Below are 26,911 nucleotides of genomic sequence, written 5' to 3'. Positions count from 1 at the left end.
GAGGGAAGGCTGCTTGCCTGAGCCCTGCCTGCCTGCCCGCCCTGCTGCCACCTCCCTGCACCCCCTGCCTGCCCCGGGCTCCGCGCAGCCCCCAGCCCTCCCCCCTGCCCGCAGCCCCTTGCGCTGCCCCGCGGCCGCCCCGCCGCCGGGGCCGGGCCCTGCAAGCGCCGCCCCGGGAGGGCAGGGCAGAGCTGGGGGGAGCGGCGCGGCCCGCACTGCACCGCCGGGACCCGCCGCTGCCGGGAGGTACGTGGGGCCCGACCGGGGGTGCTGGGACCCCCTCTGAGCCGGGAGGGGGCGGGCGGGGAGCGGACCAGTCACCGGCAGCGGGACCGGGAGAGGTGCGGAGCACGGACCGGGGCGGGCTGCACCCGGTCGTGCGGTACCGAGATCGGGACAATGGCTGGGAACGGGAATCGGGGGGGGGGGGGACCGGAGCGGGCTGGGCTCGGTCCTGCCGTGTCGGGGACCGGCACAATGACCAGGAACGGGACTCGGAGGGGGTCGGGGCCGGGACTGAGTCGGGCTGGGCTCTGTCCTGCTGTGTCGGGAACCGGGACAATGGCTGGGAACGAGACTCGGAGAGGGTCGGGGCCGGGACTGAGTCGGGCTAGGCTCGGTCTTGCCGTGTCGGGAACCGGGACAATGGCTGGGAACGAGACTCGGAGAGGGTCGGGGCCGGGACTGAGTCGGGCTAGGCTCGGTCTTGCCGTGTCGGGAACCGGGACAAGGATCAGGAACGGGACTGGGAAGAGGCTGGAGCAGAGACTCGGTCAGGCTGGAGCCCATCCCGTGGTACGCGGAACGGGACTGGGAAGGGGCTGGAGCCGGGACTGGGAAGGGGCTGGAGCCGGGACTGGGTCGGGCTGGGCTCGGTGCCGCCGTCCCTAGGCATAGGACGGGACTGGGTTAAGCTTAGACCCAGCACAACAAAGGGCAGGACCGGTCAGGCTCAGCCTTGGCTGGCTCAGAGCAGGGAGGGGGTCAGGACCGGGTTAGATTTCGATCCTGGATGGGAGCAGGACCCGGACAGATTCGGACCTTGGATGGGGACAGGACCTGGTTAGATTTGGACCCAGGATGGGGCACAGAACCAGGTTAAGTTTAGTCGTGGAGTGCTCAGGCGTGTCTGGACCCCCTGCACTGAGGCTGGGACCTTGGATGGGGGGGGAGCCAAGGGGAACCTCTGAGCATGGCCCGTGGGAACAAAGGACAGAGCTCAGCCCCAGCTCAGGAAGGTGAAAGCATCCCCAAAAGAGGATGTGGGTGAGTTGGGGCTGGAGGGCTTAGGGAGCTGTGGTGTCACGGGGGTCACCTGTGGGTGTCACTGTCTTGGGGCACCCTCTCAGCCCTTGCAGGCATCAGGGTGGCCTTTGAGAGCAGGGAGAAGCGTGGCCATCTTTTGGGGAAGGGTCATCTGGAGGAGTATCAGTGTCAGGAGGAGGGGAAGAGAGGGGAGGGGATGAGACAGACTTTCCCCCCCCCGCCCCCAGTGGGTCTGGGGCCAGTCCCCAGGGGTGGCAGCGCGGCAGGGGTGTCACGGATCATGAGCTCCTTGCCGGACGACGTCAGTGCCCAGGAAGGTGTTGGGGCTGTGCGTGTGAGAGTCTGTTTGGAAAGCAAACAAAGGCAAAGAGAAGGAGAGACCTGCACAGGGCAGGTTCCTGCTGGCTGGTTTGTGACCTGAGCACTGCTCAGTGGGGTTTGGGTGGTTCCTGTCCTGCCAGTTCCCACCAAAGGGGAGACCTGGGGCGTTGGAGGGCTCCAGTGGCTCTCTGAACGCCTCCTGAGTGTTGGTGTGGAAAGGAGTCCCCCCCATGGAAGCAGGCAGCAGCCCACATCGTGTGTGGTTAGTCACCTGGGGTGTGCACAGCCTGGCACACACCCTCCTGGCCTGTGGGTTCGGGGTAGGACCCGTGGCCTTTTAGGAAACTCCTCTCTCTGCCTGCTGGGATGATTAACTTCCAGGATGGTTTAGGTTGGAAGGGACCTTCAAGATCCTCCAGTTCCAACCCCCCCTGCCATGGGCAGGGACACCTCCCACCAGCCCAGGTTGCTCAAGGTCTCATCCAACCTGGCCTTGAACGCCTCCAAGCAGGGGGCAGCCACAGCCTCCCTGGGCAGCCTGTGCCAGAGTCTCCTCACCCTCACTGGAGAGAATTTCTTCCTCATCTCCAGCTTCAATCCATTCCCTCTCATCAATCACAAAGTCCCTCCCCAGCTCTCCTGGAGCCCCCTTCAGGTACTGGGAGGCTGCTCTAAGGTCTCCCTGGAGCCTTCTCTTCTCCAGCCTCAACTCCAAACTCCCCAAATTCCTGCACTGGGGCAAGAGGAGAACCACCAGATCCTTGGGTTGGAAGGTATGGGTGGGTAGGGGAACCCATCAGGTGGGTGTTTCCTGGGGGGCTCTGTGTGTTTTGGTAGCCCAGTAGGGGGAAGCTGGCTGCTCCTGGCCCACCTGCAGCTCCTCACCGGCTTTGGGCACTGGAATTCAACTACTGGGGAGGGTGGTGGCGGTCTGGTTCTTGACTTTCACGCTGGCAGCTTGGGCTGGGGTGGTTCTGTCCCTCTAAGCCAGTCCTGTGTGTATCAGGTGGAAGCCCAAGGTGTGTCTTTCCCCACTCTGAGTTTGCAAAGGAGCTGGTTTGGGTGAACAGAAGTAGGCTGAGGTGTGAGGGGGGGGGGTGGGCAGTCATCTGTGCCATGCCAAAGCTGCCCACGTCTCCCAAACCAGTGGCATCCACAGGTGCTGGCATTTGCTTTCTGGAGGTAATGTGGAGGGGGTGAGCACCTCCAAGCCTGGTGTAGCTGGGGCTGGTGAGGAAGTGTGAGCAGCAAACACTTCCAAGAGCACACCCCACGTGAGGTGGGCTGCCCCCAGCTTCGTGTGGTGGAGCCTGGGGGGGGGATGCAGCTGCACCTGGAGCCCTGGCCATGGCTTTCGGTTAACAAGCTCCAGCTGCTGCTGAGCCCTCAGACCCCTGAAAGCTCCTCCAGTGCAGACCTCAGGCACTGCTTGGTGCAGCAAATGCATCCTGCTGTGATGCAGAGGAGCATCCTGCAGCCATCCTGCAGCTCTGGATGTCTGGGTGTGATGCCCGGGGCAGGAAGCTTCCCAGGTGGCAAGGAGGAAGGCATTTGCGTGGGGCTGGTGGACCCAACCCTCCCCTGAACTGACTGGGAAGTGCATGAGGTGCCTCTGATTGCATCTGTGGTAATTACACAGGTGGGAAAATCCTCAGGGAAGGGACATGGCTGGGGGAGGAGGAATGTGTCTGGCCCTTGGTGCCCTGAAGGTAGCCGAGTGTCAGCCGGGCTCAGCGCCGTGGCTGTGCCGTGAGGTGGAGATCCCAGGAGAGCAGGACGGGCCTGTCCAGAGCCCAGGAGGAGGCATCCCTCTGGCAGCCCAGCTATGTGTCTGTCCCTCCTGAATGCTGCTCAGTGCCTTTCATGTTGTTTGCCTGGCAGAAGGCAGTGTTGAGGCTCTGACTGAAGCGGCTGAGCGTCCTGGGTGAGCCACGCAGGGAGCGTGCTGTGATTCGGTGGCCTCCGGTGGTGCCAGGGCAGGCTCAGGTTGGAGAGGAGTGGCAAATGGCTTCCCAGAAGGGGTGCTCAAGCATTGGAACAGCTTGCCCAGGGAAGTGATGGAGTCACCACCCCTGGAGGGGGGTTTGAGAGATGCATGGATGTGGTGGTGCTGAGGGATGTGGGTCAGGTGGCAGTGCCTCAGCAGCGGTGGGCGAGTGGGAGGACCTGATGATCTCAAAAGGTCTCTTCCAACCTCAACACTTCTGTGGTTCTACACTCCCCCAGCAACCCTTTGTCCCTACTGGAATACTGGTGCCCACCTTGCTGGGCATTGCTTTGTGCTTGGCTGCCTGGCCAGCTCTGTCCCTCTCACCCTTCTGACATCCTCGGCTCCTCTCCAGCCTCTGCAGTGGGGCTTGGCTGTGGGTCCTGCTCCCTGGAGGCTGCTTGAAAAGCCCAGGGTGAGGCAGTGCCCTGCTGGGGCTCAGTGGGAGGAAGGATGTTGCTGAAAATCCAGGCTGAGGATGAGGAAGGTGAAGCTGCTGGCAGCGTGGCAGCAAGAGGAGCCAAGCTGTGGGGGCTCCTGTGGCATGACTTTGGGATGTTAGGAAGAAGTTCTTTGTTCTGAGGGTGCTGGAACAGGTTGCCTGGGGAAGTGGTGGGGGCTCCATCCCTGGAGGTGTTAAAGGCTTGCTGGGGCTCTGAGCAGCCTGATCTAGTTAGGGATGTCCCTGCTGACTGCAGGACCCTGGAGGTCCCTTCCAGCCCGGTGCATTCTATGACTTCTCAAAGCAATCCAGGAGGGCTGGGAAGTGCTCTGGGGAATGCTGGGTTTGGCTTTGGAAGGCATCAGAAGGGCAGACAAGCTCGTGTCTGGGAGTGCTGAAAAGCTCTGGAGGCCAGCCTGTGTTAGCTGGCAGGGGGGCAGGCTGGGCTCACAGACCGTGGGGAGGCTGCTGGGAGCAATGGGTTTATCTCCAGCAGGAAACAGCAGATGGGGAAGCTGGAGGGGGGGAAACCACCCCAAACAGAGAACTAAACACGAAGGTGCCTCTCCTCCTGTCGCTCCCAGCCCTTGTCAAAACTCCCTCCCCAGCTCTCCTGTACTCTTCAGGCGCCGGAAGGCTGCTCGAAGGTCTCCCTAGAGCCTCCTGCAGGCTGAGCAGCCCCAACTCTCCCAGCCTGTCCCCAGAGGGGAGGTCCTCCAGCCCTCTGATCACCCTTGGGACCTCCTCCGGATGCCCTCACCAGTTGCACTCCCTCCTTGCGCTGGGTGCTCTGTGAGCCCTGCTGCTGCCGCGCAGCCCTCGGCGTGGCTCCGGCAGCATCCTGAGCCCTGGAGCGGCTCAGGAAGCCTTCGCCTTCCCGTGCAGCCCTTGTTTGGCAGGAAGCAGCAGCGCCAGGGGCCCCGGGCTGCCCTCCCGGGGTGGGCTGGCAGCGGCTCGGGGTGGGGGCAGCTCCTTCTCCGGGGCTTTAAGCAAAGGCTGCTGCTCGCCCGGTGCCGTCTGCAGGAGCTGTAATTGAAAGGCAGTCGTTAAAAACCCCGAAGTGAATTAGAGAGAGGGGGAAGTAGGTCTGGAAACGTCCGTGGGGAACGCCAGGAGTGATGGGGGGTGGTGCCTTCCTGGGAATTCCTCTGTGCTCTTGGCAGGAAGCTGAAGCACAGAGATGTGGCAGAGCCCAGACAGGCTGCACAGGGCTGTGCCTCTGGCCTCAGCAGTCCCAGAAGTCCTTGGCTTGGGGAAGACCTCCAAGATCATCCAGACCAACCATCAACCCAACCCCACCATGGCCATCAAACCATGGCCCAGAGTGCCATGGCCACAGGCTTCTTGAGCACCTCCAGGGATGGGGACTCCACCACCTCCCTGGGCAGCCTGTGCCAGTGCCTGAGCACTCTTGTAGCAGAGATGCTTGAGATGGGCTGGGGGGTTGGTGCCATAAGCAGGAACTGGTCAGAATGGGGACTCCACCACCTCCCTGGGCAGCCTGTGCCAGTGCCTGAGCACTCTTGTAGCAGAGATGCTAGAGATGGGCTGGGGGTTTGGTCTCAAAAGCAGGAACTGGTCAGGATGGCAGCAGTGCTGCAGTGCCCAGCTCAGCCTGATGGCTCTGGGTATTTCTCTCCCCTCATCTATTAATTGTTGGACTTGATGATCTTTAAGACCTTTTCCACCCAAAAACATTCTGGGATTTCATCCAAAGGGGGCTCCAAGCAAGCTGGGGAGGGACTTCTGAGGGTGTCAGGGAGGGATAGGACTGGGGGGGATGGAGCAAAACCAGAAGTGGGGAGATTGAGATTGGCTGTGAGGAAGAAGTTGTTCCCCAGGAGGGTGGTGAGAGCCTGGCACAGGCTGCCCAGGGAGGTGGTGGAAGCCTCCTGCCTGGAGGTGTTTGCAGCCAGGCTGGAGGTGGCTGTGAGCAACCTGCTGCGGTGTGAGGTGTCCCTGGCCATGGCAGGGGGTTGGAGCTGGCTGAGCCTTGAGCTCCCTTCCAACCCTGACAATTCTATGATCCCCTGGGCTGCCTCTGGCCAGAAGCATCCCTGCTGCTCCTGCAGGTACAATGAAGGGCCAGGAAAAGGAGGAAAATACTGCCTGAGTCCCCCCCTGCCCTGCTGGGGTTTTGCCTCCATGTGGAGCTTTGGGTTGCTGGTGGGTTGAGCCCTCAACGTAACAAGGGCTCTGTGCAAGGTTACTGCAGGAGTGAGCTTGGGAGGATGCCCTGCAGTCATCAATTAGCAGGGAAGGTGTTAATGAGAAGGCTGGCTGGGCACAGGGATGAAGGTGAAGGTAGTGGCTGTGTGCTGGCACTGCTGCTGAGGAGCTGATGTGGGGCTGGCTGTGCCCAGGAGCTGGGGTGAGGCAGAGGGGTTGAAACCTGGGCTGCAGTGTTACTCCATCTCTGAGCACCTCACCTGACCTGAGGCTGGGGCCAAACCCTCTGGGACTCTCTGCCACACCTCCAGAAGGTACAAAGCTCTCTGGAGGAGGCTGTGCCTGAGCAGCTGGGCAGGACTGGGCATGGTTTAGTGGTGACCTGGCAGTGCTGGGCTAACGGTTGGACTCGGTGCCCTTGAAGGTCTCTTCCAGCCTAAACAGAGGCTGGGACAGGCTGCCCAGGGAGGTGGTTGAGGCCCCATCCCTGGAGACATTCAAGGTCAGGCTTGATGTGGCCCTGGGCAGCCTGCTCTAGCTGGAAGTGTCCCTGCTGAGTGCAGGGGGGTGGGACAAGATGACCTTTGAGGGTCCCTTCCAGCCCAAGGTGTTCTGTGACTCTGTGCAAGGAGCTGGAGGACCTTGTGGGTGTAAGGTGGGCAGAGGTAGGTAGGGCAGAGGGAGGTAGGTAGGTGCTGAACCAGCACCAGCCCTGGGAGCAGCTTGGGGAAAGGATGAGCTGTGGCTCAGATCACCTGAGGGAAGGGGATGTGCAGCAGGCTCCTTGGGTGTTTGGAGAAGGCTTTTTCCTCCTTCGTGTTGTGCAGCCTGGGGCTGGAGCCGCACAGCAGCTGGTGGGAGGCAGGAGATGCACAGGGCTGGATCTCTGCGTGCTGGCACGCTGCAAGCCGTGTTCCAGGAGCATGTTCCAACTCCTCCTCAGGAGCAAGGAAGCCCTGGAGCTCGGTGCATGGCTTGTGAGTGTGGGGAGGGTTTGACCTGTTCCCTGAACTGCAGACTCATCCCTGCCGATCCTGTGACCCAGGTGGTGCCGCTGGAGCAGGAGCAGGAAGGTGATGTCACAGCAGGGGAAAAATCCAAAGGTTGCAGAGGACAGGGGAGCGTGGGTGCTGCCCTGGGCAGCCATGGGTGTCAGGCTTCCTCCTGACTCACCTCTCTGGGCTTGGTGTCTCAGCAGGAGCTCCGGGAAGTGCTCCCTGGTAGAGGCTGCCCAGCGACGTGGTTGGGGCTCCGTCCCTGGGGGCGTTCAAGGCCAGGCTTGATGCGGCCCTGGGCAGCCTGCTGTAGTTGGAGGGGTCCCTGCTGCCTGCAGGGGGGGTGGGACAAGGTGACCTTTGAGGGACCCTTCCAGCCCAGTGCAGTCTGTGAGCCAGCCTTCCCTGCTAATTGATGACTGCAGGGCATCCTCCCAAGCTCACTCCTGCAGTAACCTTGCACAGAGCCCTTGTTATATTGAGGGCTCAACCCACCAGCAACCCAAAGCTCCACATGGAGGCAAAACCCCAGCAGGGCTGGGGGGGACTCAGGCAGTATTTTCCTCCTTTTCCTGGCCCTTCATTGTACCTGCAGGGGCAGCAGGGATGTTTCTGGCCAGAGGCAGCCCAGGGGATCATAGAATTGTCAGGGTTGGAAGGGAGCTCAAGGCTCAGCCAGCTCCAACCCCCCTGCCATGGGCAGGGACACCTCACACCACAGCAGGTTGCTCACAGCCACCTCCAGCCTGGCTGCAAACACCTCCAGGCAGGAGGCTTCCACCACCTCCCTGGGCAGCCTGTGCCAGGCTCTCACCATGATCCTGGCCCATGCAGTGGGGCTTGTTGGCACTGGGGTCTCCCAAGGAGGGGGAGATGCTGTCTGCTGCCATCCTGCCTGGGTGCCCATGTCAAAAGCCTTCAAGGTGTGGTGCTCAAGGGGTTTATCCCAAGCCCTCCCCTGCTGAATTAACAGGTGGTGTGTCCCATGAGGAGCCACAAAGGCTCTGGCAGCCTGTGTGGAGCTGGTGAGAGGTACAGGAAGCTCAGCTGAGCGTGGAGAGGAGGAGGTTGGAGTGAGGTGGGGAGTTGGTCTCTTCTCACGTGCAGCAAGTGACAGGAGGAGAGGAAACAGCTTCAAGTTGAGCCAAGGGAGGTTCAGGTTGGATGTCAGGAAAAGAATCTTCCCAAGAAAGGGTTTTCAAGCCCTGGCACAGGCTGCCCAGGGAGGTGGTGGAGTCCCCATCCCTGGAGGTGTTTAGGAGACCACATGGACGTGGTGCTGAGGGAGGTGGGTTTGTGGTTATGGCTTAGCAGTAGTGGTGGCACTGTGAGCTCTAAGGACTCGATGGTCTCAAAGATCTGTTCCAGCCCCAACAGTTCTATGCTGCTCTGAGTGTGTGTGGAGGTTCAGCTGCCTCTGGCTTTGCAGCTGTGCTGCTGGAGTTTAATGGTTTGGAGATCCTGAGGTAAATCATTGCCAGGGCAGGGCTGCAGGCCTGGGCTGGGGGCAGGAAAGCCTTTGTGGTGCAAGTGGAGGGAAGGGGACATGGGGGCTGGAGCTGTTGGCAGCCTGGTGGTGAGGTTGCCAAGAGGAGTGAGGGCTGTGGGTGAGGGTTGGGTGCTCAGCACAGCAGGATTGGGTGCTCAGCACAGCAGGAGAGCGTGGTGGAGCAGGGAGGAAAATTCCTTCGTGGATTATTAAACCACTGCTAGCCCAGAGCAGGGAGCTCCTGCCTGGCTGCATCCAGGAGGGCCAAGCATGTCTGTGGTCTGCTCAGGATGCCACCCTGGAGATGGCTGCCACAGGGGGATCTTGGGTTGCTTTCATAGAATCATGGAATTGCCTGCTTGGAGATGACCTTGAGATCATTGAGGCCATCCATAACCTAACATCTGCCTGGACACAGCTGATGGACTATGGCCCTGAGCTCCTCATTCAAATGCCTTCCAAACACCTCCAGGGGTGGTGCCTGCACCACTGCCCTGGGCAGCCTGTGCCAGTATCCAGTGGTCAGGAAATGCTTTCCCAATACCCAGCCTAAACCTCCCCTGGTGCAACTTGAGGCCACTTCCTCTCATCCTCTCTCTTGATATGAGGGAGAGGAGGCCAACCCCCACCTGGCTCCAGCCTCCTTTCAGGGAGCTGTAGAGAGCCAGCAGGTCTGCCCTCAAGCCTCCTTTTCTCCAGGCTCAACACCCCCAGCTCCCTCAGCTGCTCCTCCTCCAGACCCTTCTCCAGCCTCTCAATGACCACCTTGGACTGAGGAGGCCCAAAACTGAAGCCAGTGCTCAAGGTGCATCCTCAGCAGTGCTGAGGCTGCCCTCAAGTCCCAGCATCCATCTCCTGCTCCAGACAGCACCAGGGATGCCTGATGAAGGCAGAGATAGCAGCAGCTCCCTTGTCTGACGTCAGGGCAGCAGGGTGATGGCTGAAGCAGCAATAGGAGAGCTAATTTGATGGAGAGACAGAGTCAGGGGGCAGGTCTGCTGCTCTAATCTGATTGCCCAGGCTGCAGGGCAGCACAGCCAAGCAGCTACGTCAGGCTTTCAGGCACAGAGATGATGCAGCAGCTTCAACCCTGCTGGCCCAGGGGTGAGGTGCCCATGGGGCACTGTCACTGCGTGTCTGCTGTGGGGGCAGTGCCACTCTCCTGCCCCCAAGCCAGCAGAGAGGCTTGCCAGTGAGGTCTTCAGCTGGTTGATGTCTGGGGAATGCCAGCTTCCCTGAGGATGGGATAGAGAGGTAAGGCAAACAGTCAGCTGTTGCTGCCTGGGGAAGGCTCAAACTGATGATGCTGAGGGGGCCTGGAGCATCCTTCTGAGGAGGAAAGGCTGGGGTTGAGGAGACTCAGAGGGGATCTCATCAAAGCTGATCAATATCTAAAGGGAGAGTGTCAAGGGGATGGGGCCAGACTCTTGTCAGTGGTGCCCAGGGACAGGCCAAGGGGCACTGGGCACAAACTGGCACCCAGGAGATTCCATCTGAAGGGGAGGAGAAGGTTGTTTGGTGTGAGGGTGTTGGAGACTTGGAGCAGGCTGCCCAGAGTGGTTGTGGAGTCTCCTTGTGTGGAGAGCTTCCAACCTCCCCTGGGCCATTGTGCTGCTGGGCAGGGTGCTGTGGGTGCCCTGCTGGAGCAGGGGGTTGGGCTGGATGAAGAAAGACATTGAGACACTTGAACAGGTCCAGAGAAGGGCAAGGAGGCTGGGGAGGGGTCTGGAGCACAGCCCTGGGAGGAGAGGCTGAGGGAGCTGGGGTTGCTTAGCCTGCAGAAGAGGAGGCTCAGGGGAGACCTTCTTGCTCTCTCCAACTCCCTGAGGGGAGGTTGGAGCCAGCTGGGGGTTGGTCTCTTCTCCCTGGCACCCAGCACAAGAGGCCACAGTCTCAAGCTGTGCCAGGGGAGGTTTAGGCTGGAGGTGAGGGATGTGCTGCCCAGGGAGGAGGTGGAGTCCCCGTACCTGGAGGTGTTCAAGAGGGGCTTGGATGTGGCCCTTGGTGCCATGGTTTAGTCATGAGGTCTGTGGTGACAGCTTGGACTTGATGATCTTTGAGGTCTCTTCCAGCCTTGGTGATCTGGGTCTGGGTCACTCAGCTGAGGCTTGCAGGGGTCTGGGTTGCTCACAGGGATCTGGGTCACTCAGCTGAGGCTTGCAGGGGTCTGGGTTGCTCACAGGGATCTGGGTCACTCAGTTGAGGCTTGCAGGGGTCTGGGTTGCTCACAGGGATCTGGGTCACTCAGTTGAGGCTTGCAGGGGTCTGGGTTGCTCACAGGGATCTGGGTCACTCAGCTGAGGCTTGCAGGGGTCTGGGTTGCTCACAGGGATCTGGGTTACTCAGCTGAGGCTTGCAGGGGTCTGGGTTGCTCACAGGGATCTGGGTCACTCAGCTGAGGTTTGCAGGGGTCTGGGTTGCTCACAGGGATCTGGGTTACTCAGCCATGGCTTGCAGGGGTCTGGGTTGCTCACAGGGATCTGGGTCACTCAGTTGAGGCTTGCAGGGGTCTGGGTTGCTCACAGGGATCTGGGTCACTCAGCTGAGGTTTGCAGGGGTCTGGGTTGCTCACAGGGATCTGGGTCACTCAGCCATGGCTTGCAGGGGTCTGGGTTGCTCACAGGGATCTGGGTCACTCAGTTGAGGCTTGCAGGGGTCTGGGTTGCTCACAGGGATCTGGGTCACTCAGCTGAGGTTTGCAGGGGTCTGGGTTGCTCACAGGGATCTGGGTCACTCAGCTGAGGTTTGCAGGGGTCTGGGTTGCTCACAGGGATCTGGGTCACTCAGCTGGGAAGGGGTTGCACTCACAGCTTCCAAGGGCTCAAGCTCAGGTCAAGGAGGCAGAGTGCCAGGAGATGTGGTTGCACAGGTTTATTCTTGGAGAACAAGCACCTGCAGTGCTGGCAACTCAGCACTCAGCTGAGGAGGCGCAGGATCAGTTACCCCTGTGGCCCATCCTGCTCTGCTCGGTGGGAAGTCTCTTCTCCCTAGCATCATGTGATGGAACAAGAGGAAATGGCCTGGAATTGTGCCAGGGGAGGCTGAGGTTGGATTTTAGGAGCAATTTCTTTGCTGCAGGAGTGGTCAGGGACTGGCACAGGCTGCCCAGGGAGGTGGTGGAGTCCCCATCCCTGGAGGTGTCCAAGAAACCTGTGGCTGTGGCACTTGGGGCCATGGTTGGATGGCCATGGTGGGGTTGGGTTGCTGGTTGGAGTGGATGATCCTGGGAGGCTTTTCCAGCCCAAACAATTCTCTGATTCCATGCAGCCAAGGACTCACCTCCAGCCTGGGTCACTGCAGGGTGGGCAAGTGCTGGCCCAGGGGCTGTGCTGAGGAGGTCATTTCGCTGCTGGCAAAGGGCTGCTCCAGGCAGGGGAAGCTGCAGGGCTGGGTCAGCTTGGCTGGAAGAGCAACACTTTGGCTTTCTCTTCTCTGGGCAGGGAGAGGAGAGGCAGTGCAGGGCAGGCAGCCAGCACCACAAGCAGCCCTGCTCCATCTCAGTTTAAGGACACTGAGAGACTTGAAGGTGTCCAGAGAAGGGCAACAAGGCTGGGGAGGGATCTGGAGCACAGCCCTGGGAGGAGAGGCTGAGGGAGCTGGGGTTGCTTAGCCTGCAGAAGAGGAGGCTCAGGGGAGACCTTCTTGCTCTCTCCAGCTCCCTGAAGGGAGCTTGGAGCCAGCTGGGGGTTGGGCTCTTCTCCCAGGCAGCCAGCATCAGAACAAGAGGACACAGTCTGAAGCTGTGCCAGGGGAAGTTTAGGCTGGAGGTGAGGAGAAAGTTCTTCCCAGCAAGAGAGATTGGCTGGGGGAATGTGCTGTCCAGGGAGGTGGTGGAGTCCCCATCACTGGAGGTGTTCAAAAAAGGCCTGGATGTGGCCCTTGGAGCCATGGTTTAGCTGTCAGGAGGTGCTGGGTGCCAGGTTGGACTTACTGAGCTCTGAGCTCTTTTCCAACCTCATTGATTCTATGATTCTAAGGAAAGAAGGAAAAGCAAGACAGGAAAGAAAAGGGGAGAAAAGTTGGGGTGGGGGTGGAAGGGGCATCCCCAGCCTCCCTGGGTGACCTCTGCATGCCAGCACTCTCTGACCACTGCTCTCCCCCTTGTGCCCAGCGCTGGCTGCCAGCCCGGGGAGGGGACCGCACGGATGCCAGCAGGGCTGCAGCCCTGTGAGGTGAGGCCAGCAGCAGCCCCCGGGAGCCGCAGCCATGGCTCACTCCCGTGCCAACGGCTCGCACTACGCCCTGACGGCCATCGGGCTGGGCATGCTGGTGCTGGGCATCGTCATGGCCGTCTGGAACCTGGTGCCCGGCTTCGGCTCCCCGGACAAGCCCTCCGCCCCCGCCGGCAACAGCAGCAAGCCCGAGCGCGGCACCGGCGCCGTGCTCAAGAGCAAGACCTTCTCGGTGGCCTACGTGCTGGTGGGGGCGGGGGTGCTGCTGCTGCTGCTCTCCATCTGCCTCAACCTCCGCGACAAGAAGAGGCAGAGCCAGGAGGAGATGGTCCACGTGCGGCGCCAGGTGTCCGTGGAGCCCTCCCAGCAGGAGGAGAGGTGAGAGGCTGGGCAGCGGGGCCGGGTGCGGGAGCGGAGGCGAGGGGGCAGCGGGGCCGGGTGCGGGAGCGGAGGCGAGGGGGGAGCCGGGGCCGGGTGTGGGAGCGGAGGCGAGGGGGCAGCGGGGCCGGGTGCGGGAGTGGAGGCGAGGGGGCAGCGGGGCCGGGTGCGGGAGTGGAGGCGAGGGGGGAGCAGGATTGGGTGTAGCAATGAAGCCAAGGGGGGAGCGGGGCCGGGTGCGGGAGCGGAGGCGAGGGGGGAGTGGGGCCGGGTGCGGGAGCGGAGGCGAGGGGGGAGCGGAGGCGAGGGGGGAGCCGGGGCCGGGTGCGGGAGCGGAGGCGAGGGGGCAGCGGGGCCGGGTGCGGGAGCGGAGGCGAGGGGGCAGCGGGGCCGGGTGCGGGAGCGGGGGCGAGGGGGGAGCAGGGTTGGGTGTAGCAATGAAGCCAAGGGGGGAGCCGGGGCCGGGTGCGGGAGCGGAGGCGAGGGGGCAGCGGGGCCGGGTGCGGGAGCGGAGGCGAGGGGGGAGCCGGGGCCGGGTGTGGGAGCGGAGGAGAGTGGGGAGAGGGGGCGGGAGCGAAGCCGAGGGCTGCTGGTAACTCCTCGAGGTCAGCAGGAAGGCTGATAGAGGCATGGAAGGGTTTGGGTGGAAGGGATCTCACAAGGGATCTAGTCTGACCTCCCTGCAGCCAGCAGAGACATCTGCAGCTAGAGCAGGTTGCTCAGAGCCCCCCAAACATCCTGACCTGGGATGTTCCCAGGGATGGGACACCTCCCACCTCTCTGGGCAACCTGGGCCAGGGTCTCCCCACCCTCAGCATAAAGAATTTCTTCCTTGTCTCCAGTCTGGATCTCCCTCTTTTAGACTGAGCCCACCACCCCTTGTCCCATCTCTTGATAAGAAGACCCTCCCTATCTTTCTTATGGGCCCCAGAAGGTCTCTCTGGAGCCTTTCTCCAGGCTGAACCTCCCCAACTGTCTCAGCCTCTCCTCCCGGCTGAGGGCTTCCAGGCTCCTGATCACTCTCATGGCCTCCTCTGGCCTTGCTCCAGAGCAGTGTGTGCTGAAGCCAAGGCAAGCACACCTCCTGCTTTCAGGTGCAGGCAGGGTTGTAAGGAGTGACTCCAGCTGTGTCAGTGGGGGAAGGGAGGGTTGGCTGGCAGCCGAGGGCTGGATGGAGCCGTGGCCAAGGCAGTGCTGCCAACCCTGCCGCTCCTGGAGGTGCACAGGCAGCCAAGAGGGAGCTGTGGGCAGCAGCGGTTAATGGTTAACGCTGACGAGCAGCAGGAGCACTGCTGTGCAAGCCCAGAGAGGGGCAGGAGGTGTAGGAGGTGGCACCTTGTTTGGTGCAGCCAGTGCTGAGCAGCCTGAGGCTGGGGATGGAGTTTAGACCTGGTGAAAGTCTGCTGGGTTCTCCTGTTTGCCTGGAGGGGGGAACCTCCAGTGAGCAGAGCAAAAGCTGACAGAGCAGCAGGCATGGGCTGAGCAAACACAAGCTGCAGGAGAAGTCCTTGGCAGCCAGGAATGCACCCAGGAAAGTGTTGTGGGGTTTTTTTCCCCCCACTCCTGTTAGGTTATGGAGGTAGCTTCATGACACAAAGGAAATGCCAGGTGCCTGTGTGCAGGGACACAGTGGCTTAGAGGGGAGCTGGATCTCTGCAGTATAACTGGAGGTGGATACCCAGCCTGACCCAAGAGGCATCCAAATGCCCCAAGAACCAAAGGGTGATGAAAGAAAGAAATCTCTGCTGCACAGTCAGGAAAATAAAAGAGGTTTTGCAGGCAGGGAAAGTGATGATCAAAGTCTGGTGTGTGGCAGGAGACAATAAAATCCTGCTGGAGAGCAGAGGTGGGGCTGCAATCTGTCAGAGTCAACCAGGTTGGAAAAGACCTCAAAGATCAGCAAGTCCAACCTGTCCCCACAGACCTCATGACTAAGCCATGGCACCAAGTGCCACCTCCAGTCCCCTCTTGAACACCTCCACCACCTCCCTGGGCAGCACAGCCCAGGGGCTAAGGACTCTCTCAGTGAAGAACTTTCTCCTCACCCCCAGCCTAAACTTCCCCAGGTGCAGCTTGAGACTGTGTCCTCTGGTGCTGGTTGCTTGAGAGAGGAGACCAACCCCCTCCTGGCTACAGCCACCCTTCAGTGTTGGGTGCCAGGTTGGACGTGCTGAGCTCCGAGGTCTTTTCCAACCTTATTGCTTCCCTTTTCTTTCTCCCCTCTCTAGCCAAGAGGAGGATGAGGACACAGCTTCCCAGTACTACGTGCCCAGCTACGAGGAGGTGATGAACGCAGGCTACTCGGAGCCCAGGGACTCGGACAGGAGCCGCAGGCTCAGCGTTTCGCTGCCCTCCTACGAGTCGCTGGCGGGGCCGGAGGAGGGCGGGCAGGGCGCCGGGGCCGCGGGCGCGGAGCCGGGCGCGGAGCGGCAGCCCGGGCGGCACGGCTCCCGCCCCAGCAAGCGCCTCAAGCCCCTCAAGGTGCGCAGGATCAAGTCGGAGAAGCTGCACCTGAAGGACATCAGGCTGAACATCGCTCAAGGCAACAGCACCGCTCCCATCACCATCGAGCCCTTGACCCCCCCGCCCAAGTACGAGGAGATCCAGGACAAAGTGCCGGGCAGCCAGCACATGACTTAAGGAGAGGAGAGGAGGCTGTGATGCTGCTGGGTGGTTTGCTTGGGGAGGGGGGGGAGGGGGTGTGGAGGCGAGCACACTGAGAAGAAGGGGCTCGGTGTGTGGGTGGAGCAGCAGTCAGGGCTCGCTGGGAGCTGTGACACGGAGGACTTGCTGGCTGCGTGGCACGGGGCCAGGACAAGCTTTTCCCAGGCTGGAGCTTGACAAAAGGCTGCGGGGAGAGAAAGCTGGATGCCAGCGAGCCTGCTGCTCTGAAGTCAGTGCAGGCTGGAGGTACCCAAAGGGTCAGCTGGGGTCTTTGGTGGTGCTTCTGGAGAAGTATCTTCACCCCTTCTCCCCCTCGTGCCAGCAAGGCTGGTCCCAAACCACCCAGCTGATCCCAAAGCGGTGGGCAAGGGCCGAGGTTCCTCTTGTTTCGGTGCCTTCTCTTTCTGAGCGAGGGAAGCTGCGTTGCCAGAGCAGCCCTGCAGCTTTCCCCCTGCTCCCATCCAGGGCTGGGAGGGTGGCCCAGGGCCAGCCCCAGCTCCTGCCAAGGTCTGTGCTTGCTGGTGGGAAGTGGACCGAAACAAGCCCTGCGCTCTCTGGGGAGCAGATGGATTTCTCGCCTCGCTCGTTTCGTGCTCCGGCACAAAGGGATTGGCTGGCTGAGGTGAGAGGAGTCCCAAGGAGGTTGGGAGCTGAGGGGCATCACTGCCAGGAGGTGAAATGGCTGTGAGCAGACCTGTTCTAAATAAATGTTTTGTACCTTGGGGGTGTGTGTGTGGTTGGCCCTCCCCAGGGCTTCCAGGCTGGCCCAGGGTGGGTGCTGCTCCAGGGGCATCCCAGCCACGGGTCGGGTGCCAGGCCTCCAGCAAAGCCAAGGCAGCAGCACCTTCAGCCAGGGGCTTGCTTCTGTGCTCTGAATGTTGATGGGTTTGGTAGAGGAGAGAATCTCTTTGGCCATGCCAACACCTGCTCCAGATGTCCCATCTGCCCTCAGCCTCGGGGCTGCTGCTGTGGAGGTGTTGGTTGTGCTGGGCTGCTGAGCAGAGCCTGACTTGGCAGCAGGGTTGAGACGAGGTGTGAGAGGAGTCCAAGGGACCAAAATGAAGACTAGTAAGAGATGACAATGAAGAATGATTGAAGAAGTTTATTATGAGGGGGGTGGAACACTGGGAGAGGTTGCCCAGGGAGGTGGTGGAGGCCCCAGCCCTGGAGACAGTCAAGGCTAAAGCTTGATGAGGCTCTGAGCAACCTGATCCAGTTGGGGATGTCCCTGCTGGCTGCAGGGGGGTTGGACAAGATGACCTTTCAAGGGTCCCTTCCAACCCAATGCATTCCATGGTTCTGTGATGGCTGCACTTGGGTGGCCCTTAGTCCATAGAATCAATAAGGTTGGTAAAGACCTCAGAGATCATCAAGTCCAACCTATCACCCAACACCTCAGGCTCTTGGTGGCCCTGGGTCCCAGGCTTTTGGTGGCCCTTAGTTCACAGAATCAGTAAGGTTGGAAAAGACCTCAGAGATCATCAAGTCCAACCTGTGGCCCTTGGTCTGGGCTCTTGGTGGCCCTGGGTGGCAGGCTGCATTCCCTGATGTCTGTGGGGGTAAGCCAGGAACTTCACTTTGCTGTGCCCTCATGAGACAAGGGACTCCCTTCCTGAAGACAAGGACCCAAACAGCAGAAGAATATAGCCCAGGGTGTGAGGGATTTGGGGTGCAAGGGTCCCATGTGGCTCTTGCTGAGAGGCTGGGCAGGTGGTGCAGCTCCTTGGAAGTCATCTCCTGTGTGTGTGTGTGGCCCTAAGAGCAGGAGGCAAGGCATGAGGTCCACCCTTGCTGGTGAAGAAACACAGCCCTGTTGAACAGCTGGCTGAAGAAATCTGGGGTGGTGAAGTGAAACTCCTTGTCCAGGCAGCTGGGAGTGGAAGTTTCATCAAGGTTCAGTGCCAGGAGGTCATGGAAGCAGGAAGCAGGGTGGCAAAGCAGCACCTCTCCCAGGGTCTCAGGCAGGGGGAGAGCTGGGGGCATGACGTGAGGTGCAGTGACCATGGAGCACAGGGCTGTGACTAATTCAGTAGCCCAGCAATGGAAAGGGTTTGGGTGCTGGGGGGGAGCAGGGTAAAGGTTTGGGTGCTGGAGTGGGGAAGGAAAAGGGTTTGGGTGCAGGGGGGAGCAGGGTAAAGGTTTGGGTGCTGGGGTGGGGAAGGAAAAGGGTTTGGGTGCTGGGGGGGGGAGCAGGGTAAAGGTTTGGGTGCTGGGGTGGGGAAGGAAAAGGGTTTGGGTGCTGGGGGGGGAGCAGGGTAAAGGTTTGGGTGCTGGGGTGGGGAAGGAAAAGGGTTTGGGTGCTGGGGTGGGGAAGGAAAAGGGTTTGGGTGCAGGGGAGAGCAGAGTAAAGGTTTGGCTGCTGGCGGGGGGGCAATGGAAAGGGTTTGGCTGCTGGGGGTCGGGGACAGGATTTGGGTGCTGGGGTGGCCAGGGCAAGGGTTTGGGTGCTGGGGGCAAGGGAGAGAAGGTTTGGGTGTTGGGGTGGCCAGGGAAGAGATTTGGGTGCTGAGGGGGAAAGGGAAGAGTTTTGGGTGCTGAGGGGGGAAGGGAAAGGGTTTGGGTGCTGGGAGTTAGGGCAGGGGTTTGGTGCTGCTGCTCAGGAGCCTTCTCTGAGTGATCCTTGGGAAAAGGTGTGGTGGGAAATGGCAAAACCTGGAGCTCCCTCTGCTGAAGGAACTCCCACAGTTCAGCAGGGAAAAGGAGAACCGCGGGCAGGGCAGAGAGCACCTGCCAGCTGGGGAAGGATGCGGTGGGATGCAGTGGCAAGCTCCGGTCTCCAGGCAGGGAGCTGTTCAGGGATGTGTGGGGAGGTCGCTGAGCTTTTCGGCTAACCAACCCCTTAAGAAGGGATGAGTTCCAGGAGGATGTTGGCTCTGGGCTTTATTGGTTTGGCTTTTGGGGAGTCCAAGGAAATAAATACTGAGGCAGAGTCCCAAAACCCTGCATGTGTAGGTTGGACTTGATCTCGAAGGGCTGTTCCAACCTGGTCTGTTCCTTTCCCTTCCCTCTCCTCCCCCCCTTTCCCTTCCCTCTCCTCCCCCCCTTTCCCTTCCCTCTCCTCCCCCCCTTTCCCTTCCCTCTTCTCCCCCCCTTTCCCTTCCCTCTTCTCCCCCCCTTTCCCTTCCCTCTTCTCCCCCCCTTTCCCTTCCCTCTCCTCCCCACCCCCTTTCCCTTCCCTGTAGTGAGAGTCCCAGATCCTGGGCAGCCACTTGGGGCACCAACATCCTGCCAAAGCAGCAAGTCTAGCAAGCTGACCTGGATGTGAGGAAGAAGTTGTTCCCCAGGAGGGTGGTGAGAGCCTGGCACAGGCTGCCCAGGGAGGTGGTGGAAGCCTCCTGCCTGGAGGTGTTTGCAGCCAGGCTGGAGGTGGCTGTGAGCAACCTGCTGCAGTGTGAGGTGTCCCTGCCCATGGCAGGGGGGTTGGAGCTGGCTGAGCCTTGAGCTCCCTTCCAACCCTAACAAATCCATGATTCTGTGAATCCCAAGCTGTCCAGAAGTGAAGCTGGAGCAGCTGGGGGTGCCAGTGCTGGTCAGGTAAAGCTGGTTCCAGGCTGGAGCAGCAAGCATTTTAATGTCCCAAAGTACATGTGTGGGATGCAGGCAGGAAAGCAGCTTTGCTCCATGACACAGAGGAAGCCCTGGGGGTTGCCTCTTGACTCTCTGCTTTGATGGAAGAGCTTTGAAGCCTGACCCTGCACAGACTTAAATCACCTCTGCCCTGCACCCCACCAAGTGTTTGTGGTGCCTGCCCCAGGAAGAGTTCTCAGTTCCAGTAGGATTAGGGGAATACACCCAGAGAGGAGTGTGCTGGCTGGAAATGAAGCTCCCTCCCCCCACCCAGCTAAGTCAGAGGAAACTACCCCCCAAAGTAAAATTGCCAGACAGGAGAGGAGCCCCTGGGGGAGGGCACCCTGAGGGGAAGCAACCAAGTGCCAGGTTCTGCACATTGGCCACAGCAACCCCAGGCAGTGCTACAGGCTGGGGGCAGAGTGGCTGAGAGCAGCCAGGCAGAAAGAGACTTGGGAGTAGTGGTTGATGGTAGGCTGAACATGAGCCTGCAGTGTGCCCAGGCGGCCAAGAAAGCCAAGGGCATCCTGGCCTGCAGCAGGAAGAGTGTGGCCAGCAGGAGCAGGGAAGTCCTTGTGCCCTGTGCTCAGCACTGCTGAGGCCACACCTGGAGTCCTGTGTCCAGTTCTGGGCTCCTCAGGTTAGGAAAGAGGTTGAGCTGCTGGAAGGTGTCCAGAGAAGGGCAACAAAGCTGGGGAGGGGTCTGGAGCACAGCCCTGGGAGGAGAGGCTGAGGGAGCTGGGGTTGCTTAGCCTGCAGAAGAGGAGGCTCAGGGGAGACCTTCTTGCTCTCTCCAACTCCCTGAAGGGAGCTTGGAGCCAGGTGGGGGTTGGGCTCTTCTGCCAGGCACCCAGCCCCAGAACAAGAGGACACAGTCTCAAGCTGTGCCAGGGGAGGTTCAGGCTGGGTGTTAGGAAGAAATTCTTCCCAGCAAGAGAGATTGGCCATGGGGATGTGCTTCCCAGGGAGGTGGTGGAGTCCCCATCCCTGGAGGTGTTTAGGAAGAGCCTGGCTGAGGCACTTGGTGCCATGGTTTAGTTGATCAGATGGTGCTGGGGGAGAGGTTGGACTTGCTGATCTCTGAGGTCTTTTCCAACCTGGTTGATTCTATTCTATTCTATTCTATTCTATTCTATTCTATTCTATTCTATTCCTCCTTTTTGTCTCCACTTACTGCACATCAGGACTGCCAGCAGCACTCTGGACCACGGAGCTAATGTCAAGCAAACCACCAGAGGGAAGGCTTCCTCCTTTCCTGGAGCCTTCCTCTTTTCTGACTGACTTCTGAGAATTCAGGCTTGATAGGGGGAGGGTTCCACGACCCCTCAAGGCCCCCCAGGGCTGGTGCTGAGCATGCACACAACCACCACTGGGTGGTGGCTGTGGTTAAGCAAAATCCTCCTTGGAATCTGCTAAGTGACTGCCAGAAGATGATGAACACAACCGTGAGGCAGCCAGGTGGAAGGAGAGAGGCTCTGAAGAGAACCTTTTCCCTCCCACCTGGGCAACCACACAGACCTTGAGGGGAACAGCCCAGGTCTGTGGTGGGAGCTATCCCTGCCCATGGTGGGGAGGTTGGAGATGATGATCTCTGAGCTCCCTTCCAACTGAAGCCATTCTGTGCTTCTCCCTTTTCCTTCCTTTCTGGCTTTTCCCTCCTTTCCTTCCTATCCTGCTGAGCCTCTCCCTCATGAGCACACCACTGAAGTGGTTTGCAGAGCTGAAGACTTGGTCCCATCTTGGTTTCACTGGGGACATCTCCACCAGAACCTCCTCTCCTGCCACAGAGTTGAGGCAGCTGGCATCAGCTGCACCCAGGCTGGCATCAGCAGCACTCAAGCTAGCATCAGCTGCACCCAGGATGGGGATTATAGACTCTTAGAATGGTTTAAGTTGGAAGGGACCTTAAAGATCATAAAGATCCTTAAAGAGTTGGGGTTGTTCAGTCTGGTGAAGAGATGGCTCCCAGGAGACCTTCTTGTGGCCTTCCAGGATCTGCAGGGGGCTCCAGGAAAGCTGGGGAGGGACTTCTGAGGGTGTCAGGGAGGGATAGGACTGGGGGGGATGGAGCAAAACTAGAAGTGGAGAGGCTGAGATTGGCTGTGAGGCAGAAGTTGTTCCCCAGGAGGGTGGTGAGAGCCTGGCACAGGTTGCCCAGGGAGGTGGTGGAAGCCTCCTGCCTGGAGGTGTTTGCAGCCAGGCTGGAGGTGGCTGTGAGCAACCTGCTGCAGTGTGAGGTGTCCCTGCCCATGGCAGGGGGGTTGAAGCTGGCTGATCTTGAAGGTCCCTTCCAACCCAGCCCATTCCATGGTTCTATGCTGTGACACCATGCAGACACATCAGGCTCTTAAAGCCTTCCTCAGCTCTTGCTGCTGCTGTGGCCTGTCTCCACCACAGCTGTCCCACCCCTCCATGAGCCAGTGCCCAGCGTGGGCCAGGCAGCTCCAGGTGCCTGTGGAGCCAAACCTTCACCTGCACCTTCTGCCCACCTCCCCTCGCTGCGGTGGCAGCATCCCCACAGCTCTCCCTGCAGCCAGGCTCCTGAGGCTGCCAAGCACCAGCCCCATCCCCTGCTGCAGGAGCCTCTTGTGAGTGGCACAGGAGTGAGCCGGGGGTTGCCGGGGGCTGCTGGGGGCTGCTGCTGGCCTCATCTCCCAGGGCTGCAGCCCTGCTGGCATCCATGTGGTCCCCTCCCCAGCTCTGGGCACAAGCACCTGCCCCATCCCCTGCTGCAGAAGCCCCCTGTGAGTGGCAGAGCCGGGCTGGTGCCCTCCACCACCTCAGCAGCTGCTTTCAGCTGGACCCACAGGACGAGGCCAGGCACTGCCCATCACCCAGCCTGGTGGCTCATGACCTGCTGTGCTCTCTGAGCATTGAGCTGGTCCAAGCAGAGGCAGAGTTGATGTGAGCTGAGGAGTGCTGCCAACACCTGGGGGTGAGTCCTTGCCCAGTGGAGCTCGTCAGAGGCCCTGTGTGGTGCTCAGAGGTATCTGGGTGAGGCAAGGAAGGGGCACAGGAAGGGGAATGCCATTGCCCTCGGAGCTGAGGGATGTTTCCTCTTCCTTCTTCCTCCTGTGTGATGGGAAGGGCCATGACTAACTTGAGCTGCAGGGTGACTCACACACCTCTTCCAGCCTCTTGGGTGACCTTTTGGTCCTTTGAAGAGCAGCCACCAGCTGCCTCCAGAGCAGGAACTTCACCCTAGGTCTAGGCAGAGGACACAGTCTCAAGCTGTGCCAGGGGAGGTTCAGGCTGGATGGTAGGAAGATGGTCTTCATAGGAAGAGAGATTGGCCATTGGGATGTGCTGCCCAGGGAGCATTCCATCCCATTCCATCCCATTCCATCCCATCCCATCCCATTCCATCCCATCCCATCCCATTCCATCCCATCCCATCCCATTCCATCCCATCCCATTTTATTCTATTCATCCCAACTCTCCCAGCCTGTCCTCACAGCAGAGAGATTCCAGCCCTTGGATGCTTTTTGGGGCCTCCTCTGGCCTCATTCCAACAAGTCCACTTCTTCTCCTGTGCTGAAGGCTCCAGAGGTTTGAGCCAGCAGAACAGAGTGGTGAGAAACAGAGGGCAAGAAAGCTGGGGAGGGGTCTGGAGCACAGCCCTGGGAGGAGAGGCTGAGGGAGCTGGGGTTGCTTAGCCTGCAGAAGAGGAGGCTCAGGGGAGACCTTCTTGCTCTCTCCAGCTCCCTGAAGGGAGGTTGGAGCCAGGTGGGGGTTGGTCTCTTCTCCCAGGCAGGCACCCAGCCCCAGAACAAGAGGACACAGTCTCAAGCTGTGCCAGGGGAAGTTCAGGCTTGAGATGAGGAAGAAACTCTTCCCAGCAAGAGAGATTGGCCATGGGAATGTGCTGCCCAGGGAGGTGGTGGAGTCCCCATCCCTGGAGGTGTTTAGGCAGAGCCTGGCTGAGGCCCTTGGTGCCATGGTTGAGTTGATCAGATGGTGCTGGGTGAGAGGTTGGACTTGATGATCTCAAAGGTCTCTTCCAACCTGGTCCATTCCATTCCATTCCCTTCCCTCTCCCACTCCGCTGGGGCTCTGCCTGGTCCTGTGCAGGGTGCATGGGGAAGGCAGCAGCAGCTGCAGCGCTGTGCCTGTCTCAAGTCATCCTGTGTTTGTTTGCAGTGTCACTGCAGAGGAGGAACAGCTCTGACAGCAGCGTGGGAGGCCGAACATCTCCCCGCACAGGGCTGCGGGACGTGCCACGGGGTGGCGTGCTGGGGGGGGCGGTGAGGGCAGGGGGGATGCTGTCAAGCTGCTGTGCTCTGCACAGCTGTCACAGAGCCCTAGCAGGAGCACGGTGCAGCAATGAGCTCTCCCCAGCTCTTGCAGAAGCCTGGAGAAGACAGAGTGATGCAGCAGAAGGGGTGACAGCGTGTGACAAGGGAAACGAAGCTCCTGGAGGGAAGAGGCAGCTGCCGGGCTGCCCGCGCAGGCGAGCTCCCTTCCAGCGCTGTCTCGGCAGCAGCCTGCTCCCAGGGGCAGGAATGTGCCACAGGGGAGCAGAAACCTTCAGGGGCAGGATTGTGCCACAGGGGAGCAGAAACCTTCAGGGGCAGCAATGTGCCACAGGGGAGCAGAAACCTTCAGGGGCAGCAATGTGCCAGAGGGGAGCAGAAACCTTCAGGGGCAGCAATGTGCCACAGGGGAGCAGAAACCTTCAGGGGCAGCAATGTGCCACAGGGGAGCAGAAACCTTCAGGGGCAGCAATGTGCCACAGGGGAGCAGAAACCTTCAGGGGCAGCAATGTGCCACAGGGGAGCAGAAACCTTCAGGGGCAGCAATGTGCCAGAGGGGAGCAGAAACCTTCAGGGGCAGCAATGTGCCACAGGGGAGCAGAAACCTTCAGGGGCAGCAATGTGCCACAGGGGAGCAGAAACCTTCAGGGGCAGCAATGTGCCACAGGGGAGCAGAAACCTTCAGGGGCAGGAGTGTGCCAGAGGGGAGCAGAAACCTTCAGGGGCAGCAATGTGCCACAGGGGAGCAGAAACCTTCAGGGGCAGCAATGTGCCACAGGGGAGCAGAAACCTTCAGGGGTGGGAATGTGCCACAGTGAAGGAGAAACCTTCAGGGGCAGGAGTGTGCCAGAGGGGAGGAGAAACCTTCAGGGGCAGGAGTGTGCCAGAGGGGAGCAGAAACCTTCAGCTGGCTTCAGGAGTCTTCCCAAGGGCATCTTGGAGCCGGAATCTCACAGCAGGATCTCAGGAAGACCAACTGCAGCTTGTCCTCACACAACCCCCTCCCCTCCCTGGAGGTCTTAACTGTCCAGAGAAGGGCAACACAGCTGGGGAGGGGTCTGGAGCACAGCCCTGGGAGGAGAGGCTGAGGGAGCTGGGGTTGCTTAGCCTGCAGAAGAGGAGGCTCAGGGGAGACCTTCTTGCTCTCTCCAACTCCCTGAAGGGAGCTTGGAGCCAGGTGGGGGTTGGTCTCTTCCCCCAGGCAGGCACCCAGCACCAGAACAAGAGGACACAGTCTCAAGCTGTGTCAGGGGAGGTTTAGGCTGGAGGTGAGGAGAAAGTTCTTCCCAGGAAGAGAGATTGGCCACGGGAATGTGCTGCCCAGGGAGGTGGTGGAGTCCCCATCCCTGGAGGTGTTCAAGAGGGGCTTGGATGTGGCCCTTGGAGCCATGGTTTAGCTGTCAGGAGGTGCTGGGTGCCAGCTTGGACTTGCTGAGCTCTGAGCTCTTTTCCACCCTTACTGATTCTATGATTCTATGCTCAAGGCCAGGTGGGGCAGAGCCTTGAGCAGCCTGGGCTAGCAGGAGCTGTCCATGCCCATGATGGGGGGGGGGGGGGGGGGGGGGCGGGTAGGAAGGGGATGACCTTTAAGGTCCCTTCCAGCCCAAACCATTCCAGGATTCTGTGAGCTGTTTGGTTTGTGACAGAGAAAAGAGTCCTTTGGCTGGGCTGAGGTGGTCTGAGGAGCCTTCAAAGTGTCCAAGGGAGGCCAAAGAGCAGGTGAGTGATCTGCTGTCCCTAGGTGTGAACCCAGGGGAGCTGAGTGAGGAGGAGAAGTTGGAAGTGAGGCAGAAGCTGAGCCAGCTGAAACAGCAAGAGTGAAGCTGCTCAGAGAGGAGCTGTGCAGATGTCCAGCCCTGTGGAGGAGAAGGCTGGAGCCCTGAATGCAGCAGCTGACTCACAGAACTGTCAGGGTTGGAAGGGAGCTCAAGGCTCAGCCAGCTCCAACCCCCCTGCCATGGGCAGGGACACCTCACACTGCAGCAGGTTGCTCACAGCCACCTCCAGCCTGGCTGCAAACCCCTCCAGGGATGAGGCTTCCACCACCTCCCTGTGACTGTGCCAGTCTCTCACCACCCTCCTGGGGAAGAGCTGAAGAGCTGAGGTAGGTGCTGCCATGACCTGATGCTTTGCCAGAGCTGCTCTGTCTCGTTCCCAGCAGCTGATGCCACCCTGGGAGCCACAGGCATGGGTGAGAGCACCAGGACTGAGCTCAGCAGTGGTGTCTCTAAGGAAGCAGCATGAGAACTGAGCTGGGGGTTTGGTGGACCTGTTGCTAAGCCACTTGTGACTAAGGAAATCTTCCCACTCCCAGCGTGGTAGTCACCAGCTGGTGCTCAGGGTGCTGCTCCCCACAAGCTGCTTCATCCCTCACGGTGTCCCACAAGGGTCTTCTCTCCTGGCCCACACTCAGGCTCTGCAAGCAACAAAGGCAAAGCCAGAGAGCACTCCTGGGACTCCAGAGCAGGCAGAGGAAGCCTCCAAGAAGGCAAGCCCAGGTGGGGGCTGCTGAGGGGATCAGTTGTGGGGTTTCTGAGCATCAGAGAATGCTTCAGGTTGGAAGTGGCCTCTAAAGCTCAACCCCCTGCAGTCAGCAGGGACATCTCCAACTGCAGCAGGTTGCTCAGAGCCTCATTCAGCCTGACTGGAATGGTTCCAGGGATCTGGGGCATCTCCCACCACTCTGGGCAGCCTGGGCCTCTTCCTTCTCTCTCCAGGTTAAATCTCCTCCTTTTATTTCCAACCCATCACTCCTTGTCCCATCACAGGACCCCCGGGGGAAGAGGCCCTCCCCATCTTTCTTATGGGCCCCCTTGAAGTACTGAAAGGTCACCAGAAGGTCTCCCTGGAGCCTGAAGAAGTTCTTCCCAGAGGTTAGGAATGTGCTGCCCAGGGAGGTGGTGGAGTCCCCATCCCTGGAGGTGTTTAGGCAGAGCCTGGCTGAGGCCCTTGGTGCCATGGTTGAGTTGATCAGATGGTGCTGGGTGAGAGGTTGGACTCCATGATCTCAAAGGTCTCTTCTAACCTGGTGAATCCAATCCAATCCAATCTTACCCTATCCTATCCTACCCTACCCTACCCTAATAATCCCAACTCTCCCAGACTGTCCTCACAGCAGAGAGATTCCAGCCCTTGGATGCTTTTTGGGGCCTCCTCTGGCCCCATTCCAACAAGTCCACTTCTTCTCCTGTGCTGAAGGCTCCAGAGG

The 26,911-nt window shown here is 60.1% G+C and overlaps 1 protein-coding gene across 1 annotated transcript; it reads left to right on the top strand.

Annotated features, from left to right (window-relative positions):
- The first annotated feature begins 12,857 nt into the window (after window positions 1-12,857).
- On the top strand, window positions 12,858-15,889 carry TMEM51 (transmembrane protein 51). The gene is made up of 2 exons (XM_054175905.1): window positions 12,858-13,219; window positions 15,448-15,889. The coding sequence occupies exons 1-2, from the start codon at window positions 12,876-12,878 to the stop codon at window positions 15,857-15,859; spliced, it is 756 nt and encodes a 251-aa protein (XP_054031880.1). The 5' UTR covers window positions 12,858-12,875; the 3' UTR covers window positions 15,860-15,889.
- Window positions 15,890-26,911: the final 11,022 nt, after the last annotated feature.

The sequence above is a fragment of the Dryobates pubescens genome, chromosome 33 (genome assembly GCF_014839835.1).
Source record: "Dryobates pubescens isolate bDryPub1 chromosome 33, bDryPub1.pri, whole genome shotgun sequence".
Classification (NCBI taxonomy): Eukaryota; Metazoa; Chordata; class Aves; order Piciformes; family Picidae; genus Dryobates; species Dryobates pubescens.
The sequence above is the reverse complement of the archived record's forward strand: the minus strand, read 5'-3'. Positions and strand labels throughout refer to the sequence as shown.

Excerpts from the sequence above, each read along its gene's own strand:
- TMEM51 (XM_054175905.1), top strand. The coding sequence starts at position 12,876 with ATGGCTCACTCCCGTGCCAACGGCTCGCACTACGCCCTGACGGCCATC. Across the intron at positions 13,220-15,447 it reads CCCTCCCAGCAGGAGGAGAG|CCAAGAGGAGGATGAGGACA; the intron begins GTGAGAGGCTGG and ends TCCCCTCTCTAG.